The sequence below is a fragment of the Rhinolophus sinicus genome, chromosome 18, assembly GCF_057876585.1.
Source record: "Rhinolophus sinicus isolate RSI-liver-muscle chromosome 18, RSI-T2T, whole genome shotgun sequence".
Lineage (NCBI taxonomy): Eukaryota > Metazoa > Chordata > Mammalia > Chiroptera > Rhinolophidae > Rhinolophus > Rhinolophus sinicus.
In genome coordinates, this window is record NC_142518.1 from 107,993,870 (window position 1) to 108,004,606 (window position 10,737).

The 10,737-nt window shown below is 49.4% G+C and overlaps 1 protein-coding gene across 1 annotated transcript; it reads left to right on the plus strand.

Annotated features, from left to right (window-relative positions):
* The first annotated feature begins 5,959 nt into the window (after nucleotides 1-5,959).
* On the plus strand, nucleotides 5,960-7,321 carry LOC141569734 (melanoma-associated antigen 10-like). The gene has a single exon (XM_074324102.2). It carries the CDS (start codon nucleotides 5,960-5,962, stop codon nucleotides 6,935-6,937), a length of 978 nt encoding a protein of 325 aa, XP_074180203.2. The 3' UTR covers nucleotides 6,938-7,321.
* Nucleotides 7,322-10,737: the final 3,416 nt, after the last annotated feature.

Below are 10,737 nucleotides of genomic sequence, written 5' to 3' on the forward strand. Positions count from 1 at the left end.
TATATTGGCCTTGTGGAGGGCCGTGGTTTTCACTTTTTCATCCTCATTCATTGTTAAGTAATACATTTTACACCTCTACCTAATCTGTGTGTCCATTTTATGGGTTTATATAAACATAACATAAACGTAGATTAGATCTACTTGCATACCCATATGCATACATACCATGTACAGAAACATATATGCATGCGTGTTTATGTCATACATATTTATGTGTACAACACAATTTAGTTTATGGAAGACAACATAGCCTTACTATTCATAGCTTGGGGAAGATGAGGCTACCAGCACCCCAGACAATGGAGGTCCCGGTGAAAACCTCTTTATGCTGCTGTCAGCCCTTGGAAACCACCGACATGGGTCTCTGGAGGTGGGTTCCCCTCACTTTTGTCTCGGGGTCCTTAGGAAGTTGAGTGCCTTGCTCAGAAGGGATGAATTCAGGTCATGAAAAGAAAAACAAGGTTTTGCCATGGTTGGACATTTCTGAACGCTTCCTTGGAGAAAGTTTTGTGTTCCCTGAGAAAAGAAGATGCCACTCAGCATGTGGGAGCCCCATTCCTAGATGGGATCCTGTAACAATAATAGACTTTTGGGATTGATATGGGTTTGTTAGATGTGACAAATACATCATACAACGTATGATGAAAATAATCGGCCTGGGGGCTGGGTGTAGGGTCTATGGAAGGTCTCTGACTTGTTCTTGCAAATTTTGTGCAAATCTAAAACTATCTTAAATAACAAAGGTTATTTTTTTAAAGGCACTGAAAAGAGAAAGGGGGGAAAACCCCAGATGGGGAGAAAATATTTTAAATCCCGTATCTGATGGAGGACTCATGTCCCAAATGAATAAAGAACTTTTAGTATTAGAAAAACAAACAAGCCAATAAAAATATGTAACTACCAGAGGGTAAAGGGGGAGGGGTGTGGGAGATGAGGGTAAGGGGGATCAAATATATGGTCATTGAAGGAGAACTGACTCTGTGTGGTGAACACACAATGGGATTTATAGCTGATGTGATACAGAATTGTACACCTGAAATCTATGTAATTTTACTAACAATTTTCACCCCAATAAATTAAAAAATATACGTAACTAATTGAAAGACACTTCACCAAAGAGTGTACACAGATCACAAAAAAGCATCCAAAAGATGCTCAGCATCACTTTTCATTAGGAAAATGTAAATGTGAACTGAACAAAAGGTTCAACTACAAACCTATCAGAATGGCTAAGGTACCCAAACCTGAAAATACCAAATTTTGGAGAGGACCTGGAATTCTTCTTCATTGATGATAGGAAGGAAAAATGTTACAGTCACTTTAGAAGACACTTTGGCAGTTTCTTATAAAGTTAAACATAGACTTACCACTAGACTCAGCCTCCCTACTCCTGGTCTTATCTAAGTGAATTTGGAGTGCACAAAAAACACCCAAACTGTACATGAGTATGTAGAGCACTTTTATTCACAATTGCCAACCAAGACTTCCTTCAACAGGTGAATCGCTAAATAAGCAGTGGTACAGCTACAGACCTTTGAAACTTGTATTCAAAGCTCAAGCCACCCTGAAATGTTCCAGAAAAAGGCAATGTTGAAAGCCAGTTCTATCAAATGGTCAGTGAGAACTCATCATCTATGGCAACTCCTCCAAAGCCTACCAAAAGATTGGCAATTGTTCACCTCATCCTCCCAGGCTATCTCTGCTTTATTCAAAATCCAGATGAGGAATTCCCGTGAGAAGAACTCTTTAGACAAGCTCATTCACATAGCAGAAAATATCCTACATATATTAATGGCATGTTGAACACAATAGTGAATTAAATGAACAAGGAGCCCATGTCAAATAAATAAAAATAGGATTTAATGTTAGGAAAAGAACTTAATCGTAATTCCCTACATACAAGGTAGAGTAGGGAAAACATTTGGTCATGTCAATGGGTACAGAGGAAGCCTCGGAAAGAAATTCAGTATGAGTTCAGAGTGAAGCCTTTCAGCGAACTAAGCGTAAAAGGGAGTTTCCCTTCCTAAAGTTGACAGCAATCTACTTGAATGTGAAATGTTAGAAGCATTCCCATTACAGGCAGGGAGAAGTCAGAGACGTAGGCTGTCTCTTCTGCCACCCAAGACTGTACAGGAACACCAAGCCAGAGCTATGGGTGTCAAAGTGAATAAGAGGCATGAATATTGAAAAGAAACAAATAGTGTCTGTTGATCATACGATCATCAATCTAGAAAATGTAAAGGAATAGACACAAAGGTTATTCCAATGCATGAGAGACTGCAGGAAAAGTGTATGAAAACCACTATAGCCAAATCAAGAACCTGGCCATACAAAAAGAAAAAAATCTAATTAGAACATGTACTACAGAAGATCCCATTCACCACAGCAATAAAATCCAAAATTAACTAAGAAGCCTAATAAAAATATACAAGATCTTTATGAAGGCTAGTAAAAAAGTTTACTGATAGATTCAGGTCAGAAAAAAAAGTCCCAAATAAATGGAGCCATTAACAGTCATTCAAGGAAAGAGAATATTGCAAATATGTCAATTCAACTTAAACTATGGACATATTTAGTGTCCTATTGGCAGTTACCAACCTGACAATTAAGCTTGGGTGGTTGTCTTCTGCTCCCTAAATCAAAACTAGAAAAATATAGATGGAAGCTGTTCGGGGTGGGGGGTGGCAGGTAGTTCAACAACAAAAAATCTAAACAATAAACATGAGAAAGTCCTGGGGGAGACTGGAGGCTGTGGTGAGCTGGTCTTTGCGTTTGGGGTCGGGGGGTGGGGGAGAGGAAGCTGGGAGGGGCAGTAGTTTGCATGATGCAGATGACAGGATGGCTAGGAGGGAAGATTTTAAACTGACCCAACTTCATTGCACAGATCTGAGGCCCTGAGACCACACGTGCCGGTCACGCTGGGACAGACGATAGCAGGACAGTGGGAACATGGGAGCACTGAGGCATTTCACTGAGTCTGTGCTCAACCTGGGAAACCACCTTAGTGGGTGAGGACCGGCTTTTCAAAATTATTGTTTTAATAGAAGATGAAGAATAGACAAGAATTAGGATAGCGAATATCACAGTGAACCATGCACAGTAAGAGCAGGTATTCTTCCACGAAATAAGTTATGTAGCACGTATAAATATATATGCCATAAACACGCATGCATATATACATGTTTCTGTGCATGTTATGTATACATATGGGTATGCAAGTAGATCTAATCTACGTTTATGTTTATATACACGCATAAAATGGACACAGACTAGGTAGAGGTGTAAAATGTATTACTTAACTATGAAAGAGGATGAAAAAGTGAAAACCACGGCCCTCCACAAGGCCAACTCAGAGAACTGCAAAGCTGCAGGACCTCCCCAAATCCTTGCCGCCGCTCAGCGTCTTCAGGGAAAACTGAACGTTCAGACACACTGTTTCCAAATTCTCAGTTGTGCTGGGGAAGAGACACAAGGGGAAGAGAGGCTTCTTCTCTGACCTTCCCCCAAGGTCGTGGAAGCTGCAGCGCCCCCTATAGCATCGACCCTGGGACTGCAGCTTTCTCTGCGAGGGTTGTGAGGACTGAGGCTTCCCTGCGCTCCAGCAAAGAGGGCTTTGCGGAATCCACCTGAGGGCGCTACTGTTAGCTCTGGTGGACTCTGGGTAGGGCTGTGGGGCTGAGCACCCCTCCCCCAAGCCCCACCTCCTCAGGAAACTCCGGGACTCACCGCCTTCGTCTGAGGGTACAGACTCTAGTCCCTTCCAGCAGAGATTCAAGGTATGACCTTGAGGGGGGACTGAGGGGCACAACAGAACCTAGGTTTGCCGTGCTCTCAGCACTGAGTTGCTGGGGCTGGGCTCAGTGGCTGAGTACTAATCCCCCCACCCAACCCCCACCTCCTCAGAGAACTAGGGAATCAAAGACAAGGTCTGAGGGGAGGAAACTCAGGCAGCAGAGGGGAGAACCCAGTCAGCACATGACTAGTCCAGGTAAGGACACTGAGGGAGGACAGGAGGACTCTGGTACCAGAGGTCTTAGGGGTCAGACTCCACAGAGGCAGAGGAATGGGGCCTGGCTCTTCCAGGACACAAGCGGAGGACCGGAAGTGGGATTATGCAGCCCCTTCGCACAAATTAAAGGTGCCCCACCCTGTCATCCACACGGGGAACCCTCATGGCAGCGCTGTGGTTTTGGGGTGTTTCCGCTCTTCTGCCTGAGGAGTGGCTAAGGGAGCAGAGGACATTGACCTGAAGGGGACAAATGCCAGGCAACAAGGGGAAGGGCCCAGGCCTTGCCAGTAATGGAAATGTGGCCTTGAGGCAGGACTGAGGTCACCTCCCACCATGGTAACAACACAGACCAGCTAGCTCATGGCCTGTGGGCACAGCTGGGTTCCTGGGGCATGGGAGCAAGATGCGGTGCGTCCTAACGTCCACAGTGGAGTGCTTACAGAAATGAGGGCTTTGTCTGAGGGGTGCAGCTCCGTTCAGCAGAGGGAGGAAAGGAGTCCAAGGCCCTACAGACTTAAAGGTGAGGACCGTGAGGGAGGACTGAGGGGATTCCACCCTGGGCAGGAAGGCTCCCCCCACATACACCAGAAACCCCTGCAGGTATCCAGGGGAGGCCTGGCAGGAGGTCGGGAGGGGACTCCTCCCCCACTTCCTCCCTGTGTGGGGGTCTCAGCGACATGGTGGCCTTAGTCTCCACTATGCCTCTCAGGGCAGCAGCAGAAGGAAAAGGGCCCAGGCCCTCCGGGAGTAACATGGAAGTTGGGAAGGACCGAGTGTACCACCACCCCAGACAATGGGGACCCCACTGAAACACGCTGTGTGCTGCTTTCAGTACTTTGAGACCCCTGACATGGGTTTACATAGGTGGATCCCCTCACTTTTGTCTCGGCGCCTTCAGGAAGGTGAGGACCTTGGTCAAAAGGGACGAGTTCAGATCATTAAAAGAGGAATTGAGATTTTGCCATGGTTGGAAGCATCTGAACCCTTGGAGAGAACTGCATCTTCGTTTTCCCTGAGAAAAGAAGCCACTCCGCATGTGGGAGCCCCGTTCTCATCCTCAGGGGCGCAGGCAGGGGTGCCTGGATATGACCTGCTCTCCCTTCTCCCACATACTTGTTATCAGGGGTTCTCATTAAGGACAGTCACTCAGGGTGAAATCAGGTCAGCAGGGTGACCTAGCCTAGCCAGGAATAAAGGCCCATATCTGGAGGACAGAATATGGACACTCCGTACTCCAGAATGGATGGGCCCAAGCCCCACTGTTAGTTGTTGGGGGAACCCAAGCCGGGGGGGGGGGCTTATGGGGCTCTTTCTCATTTTGTCTCTGAGGTCTCTGGAAGGTGAGGACCTTGGTCTGAACGGACGACGTCAGGTCATCCCGGGGGCCACATCTTGTCTACAGTGGGAGGAGTCCCAGATCCTGCCAAGAATCAAGGTGAGGATGGTGTGGGAGGCGTGAACTTACTCGAATCCCCAGAACAAAGAGGGGACCCCACAGAAATCTGCCTGCTCTGTCTGTCAGCCCTGGAAATACCTAGACTAAGCCCCTCATTTCCAGATTGGTCTGTGTCCTCCGGTCACAGAGCAGAGGAAGGCCAGGCAGTGCTAGGAGCTAAGGTGAGGTGTCCACCCTGAAAATGTACCCAGTGGCTCCCTGACCCCAGAAAAAGTGACCCCATAGCGCCTAAATTTACCCCACCATCCTGTCAGCCCTAGAAACCTGGCTGTGCCAGCTACACCCTGAGGTACTATCTGTCTTGCTCCTTCAGCTTCTTAGAGGAGAGGACACCCCAAAGGAGGGACCCCTGTGAGGCCTGATAGCACCCCTAAAGAGGAGCACTATAAGTTGCCTTGGTCAGAGCCACCTAGAGAGTTTCTCAGCGGAGGCCGCTCATACTCCCTCCCCCCCAGGTGTGGGTCCCCATCACCACACTCTTGTTGCCTCCTGACATGCCTCACCATCAGATGAATGAGCTCCGCAAGCTGGGGGGAGGCCATCAGGATCCAAGAGGGAAGCAGGGTCTTCTGGAGGTGCAGGCGTTCAGGGATGAAAAGATGGAAGCCACGTCCCTCTCCTCCTCAGCTTCCCCCCCCTCTGCCCTGTTCCCAGACAGCCAAGAGGAGGTGGCTGCTACTGTGGCACCCAGTCTTCCCCACAGCCCACTGGGTGTCTGCCTCTCCTCTGCTTCCATGGAGACGCCTCCATTGAACCAAAGTGAGGAAGCGGGCTACGTCAGCCAATATGATGAGGGGCCAAGCGCCATGGAGAACACAGAAGACACCGAATCCTCTCTCAAAGAGGCCCTACGTTTGAAGATGGTCAGCCTGGTGAAGTTCCTGCTGCTGAAGTCCCGTGTAAAGGAGCCGACCACACAGGCGGAAATGCTGAGCATCATCCAAGAGCACGAGGACCACTTCCCCGAGCTCCTCAGACAAGCTTCGCTGTGCCTGCAGCTGGTCTTTGGCATTGATGTGAAGGAAGTGGATGCCAGTGACCACTCCTATGTCATGGTCAACTCGCTGGGCCTCACCTATGATGGGATGGGGCACGATGGGCGCCACATGCCCAAGAACAGCCTCCTGGTCATGCTCCTGTGTGTGATCCACCTGGAGGGTGACATTGTCCCTGAGGAGAAAGTGTGGGAAGCCCTGAATGTCATGGGGGTGTATGATGGGGTGGAGCATTCCATGTATGGGGAACCCAGGGAGCTCATCACCAAGGTTTGGGTACAGGAACAGTATGTGGAGTATCGGCAGGTGGCCAACACTGAGCCTGCTCGTTACGAGTTTCTGTGGGGTCCCAGGGCCCACGCTGAAACCACCAAGGCGAAAGTCCTGGAGTTTTTGCTCAGTTTCAATGAGGACAATCCCAGTTCCTTGCCATCCCAGTCTGAAGAGGCTGAGACTGATCAGGAACAGAGGGCCTGAGCCACACGTGCATCCAGGCACATTTCAGGCCCACGCCCAGTAGCTTCTCCTGCTGGGCACGAAGTGAGGCCTATTGTTCACTCTGTGTTTGAGTAGAGAGCCCTCAGCATTCTAGGTAGTGAGGGCCAGGGAAGTTGGGGAACATGCGTGTAACATTTTTGGGCTCCTGTGATGACATTGAAATTGATCTATTTTCCTTTAGGGATTCCTCAAATGTTCTTTTTTAATACAAGTTTTAATAAGGTTCAGCATCTAAGTTTGTGAATAACTTTGACCATACGTGCATTGTGCTAAGCAGTTTGAGAGTAAGAGTTGTGCTGTTCTGTAACACAAATTGGCACCCCTTCCATCCCGGTTTGTGATCCCGAATGAGATCCCATGGCATTGGAGCAGGATTTCCTTGGAAATGTGAAAGAACTTAGCAGTACAATCGAATGGGTCATGAAACAGAGAAATAAAAGTAAAAGCTTGTTAACTCTCGCTTCTTATCCCTTTTTGTGTGTCATTCTGTGAAACATTATATGTGTATACCCAGAATTGCTTGGTTCATTCAAGAGAGTCGGAGAGATTTCATCAGAATAAAGAAGAGCCCTGCTCAGTGGTTCACTTACCTCACAGACGTTCGCTGAGCCTCTGTCCTCTGGAAGGCCCTGTGTTAGTAGCGGGGATACTAGGATCAGCAGGACACACCCACCCTTGAATGATAGGGTGGGAGCCCCAGTCCTGTGGGGAAGGTGGTGAGGGGTCCCCTCAGTCCCAGAGAACAAGTAAAAGAAGGGGAGAGGCGGTGGGGCTCCAGGGGACAGCACGCAAGTGTAAAAGGCTCAGGCCGTTTGCGGCTTTGGGAAATGGATTCCCTCTGGGAGAGATGATTGTGATGAAGCTGGTGGTGGCTGCTGCTGGCATTGACAGAAGGTGTGTCTTGGGCGTGAGAGGAATTTCGTCAGAAAAGGAAAATTGCTCTGAGAAGTTCCTTTTGGATCGTGGAGAAATCTCACCTGTAACAGGTAGCGAAGATGCCCTGCACATTTGTCCCAGTGCATTCGAATGCAGAGAACAAGGATTTCTGTGCTATCAGGGTCTTGGTCCTTGATGTAATGAGTCACTAGACAGGCACTCTTCCATCTGGCCAGGGAAAGGCAGAACTGACTCCACTGCAGTGACAATGTATTTCGCTTACCTTGCATGCCGTTGACCAATTGTAAGCAAGTACTGTTTTGTTGCAGAAGACCCCACACCCAAATCAAATAATCTAGCCTCTAGGAGGGAAATAGACTAAGCAGCCTTTTTGGCTACTTTTCTATTTAGATTCCTGTTGAGCTTCCAATTCTCTGATATGTCATGGGAAAAACATTTCAAGAACAGGAGTGGTAGGGTCCGTGGCAAAAATAATGCTCAATAACTAGCTATCATTAAAGATCCAATACACGCCACGCATTTTGCTGGGTATTTTAATACACCCCCTACTTTCCAACAGTCCTACAAAAACGGTTTATCAAACCCATTTTACAGACCAAGAACCTGAGTCTCATAGTGCTGGGTAATTTTCCCAAGATCACGGGGCTAGTGAAGAACATGCTTGGCAGCATTCTGGGAATAGTCCCAGCATCCACTCTTTGTTGTCAACCCCCTTCCCCGAGTGGGAAATAGGCATCCTATTCCCAAGAGGCAGTCCTGGGATGTGCTTCTGACCCACCCCCCACCCCGATCACAGTGGCTCAGCCCCTGGGGAGGTTTGTCCCATTACTTTTCTCAGGACAGAGGGGTCGGTCGTCAGTGAAAAAGGTGGTAAAGCAGATGGATGTGTGTAAGTCCTGAAGCACTTTGCACACTCCACAGGGTAAGCTGACAGGTGCGCTGCAAACACTGGGCCATCCCTCTGCAAGTCTCCTTTTGAAACAGTGTCATTGACACCTACGCATATCTCACCATCTTCCCACCAAATTGATGCAAACTGATTGCTATTGACGATTTTCTACAGGAAAGGGGATAGAGAGGAGATCGCTGTCTCCCCACTGACAGCGCATCAGTTGGTGCGAGGCCTTTTGAAGGAAGGCTCTTGGTCACCACTTGGGAAGCAGTTCCTTTAAGCAGTAGCCTCAAGTTCAGGGTGCCCAGCCCACACTGGCTGGGCCTAAGGGAGTGAAGGGGTCCCCAGATGAGCATAGCTTTCGGAGCCAATCGCCAGAGCCATTGTTCCTGGAGGAAAAGGCAGCATTCCGAAGCCAGGCCCCTGCCAGTCTGATGACTTCTCTCATCTCTAGTCATACTAAGTGCCAGCGTGGCCCTCCCTCAGGTAAACAGGATAGTGCGGTGTGGCCAGCAGAACCCCTTGATAACGGTGGAGCTCGCGACATCACAGAGGCGCGCAGGTTGCTTGCGGGTAACATCACAGTACAGCTAGCAAGTGACCTGTTAAAGGGCCAGGCCACACAAGTAATCCGTCAGCTTGTCAGCATTCTGGACCACACACAGCCATTTCACTGGGAAAGATGAGTCACATGTGGGTACATGCCAAACATTCGGTGCAAACCAGGAACTGCCTCCTTGTGCTTGAGCTGCTGGGGCCAGGAGATACAGTGACGTGCTGACGAAGGCAGCCCAGAGCCCACTGGGGGCCCACTGGCCCTGAGGGTCCCAGACAACACTGGTGCTTTTACGCAGAGTTAAGTCCAGGCCCAGTGTGGCCACTCAGTGGCACGGCCACTCTCTCCTTTTACTATTGCACAGCCAAGGCAGTGAGTGATGTCCTCCACAGACACACTCCTAACACGCCCATGCCCTGGGTCCCCAGATGGCACATGGCAGAGTGCTGCTTAGGCCAATGGGTTAGCTAAGTGTCCCCTGGCCACCTGACAGATGGATGAGAATGGGTCCTTCTTGCTGCCACTCCTCAGCCTGCTCGTGCCCCACCCCACCTGCGCCCCGTGTCACAGCCTGTGTCTTCCTGTGCATGCCTCTGAGGGCATTAGCCGTTGGCCTTCATACTCGACTTTCTTTCCTTGACCGACATCAGCAGGGACCCCCATCCTGCTTCGTGCCCAGGGTTTGAACTTGGCAATCCTTCTTTGCGCTGTGGTGCTTGGAGGTGTGCAGATCAAGTGCAGCAGCCACGCAGCGCAGTCAGTCTAGCAGTCTCCCCACATGCAGGGCCATCTCCCCCGAAGCCCCCGAGATTTCCATGAAGCAGAAATGCCCCCAAACTTGACTGGTTAGCAGCCCAGTGCCCAGGCACTGTGCCCCAGTGCATGAGACCCGGGGTCCTGCATATGTCTTGCTGACACAGGCATCCTGGCCCTGCCATTTCCTAGTTGCATGACTGTGGGCCTGTTACTTGACCTCTGTGAGGCTCCATTTCTGCACGGGGGTAATCGCAGTTGCACCTGCTTCACAGGGGCCTGAGCATTCATTGGGACGTACAGCAGGTAGCACATACGTGACAGTGAAGTCATAGCGACTGTGGTTACCAAAAAGGGTGCCTGGTCTAACAGCAAGTCTGAAATGAATGAGCTTCAGAAATGATCCATCTGTGGCCTTTGGCTCCTGCAGGAAATCATCCACCTGCAGCCAAGTGGTGGGCTTCCTCATCTCTTGCTGCAAACACGGGCTGAAACGCCTCCTGAGTTCAGTGCCCATTAATTGTACAGGCAGGTAGGGCTCTCAGGACAGAAATCAGAGTATTTTCTTTCATCAGACGCAATATGTAGCCGCTGATGTGACCAAGCAATGCCTCAGGACCACTGAGAAGCCAGTTTCAGCTTTAGACAATTTTGGAACCCGAGAACACGTTTGTAAGGACC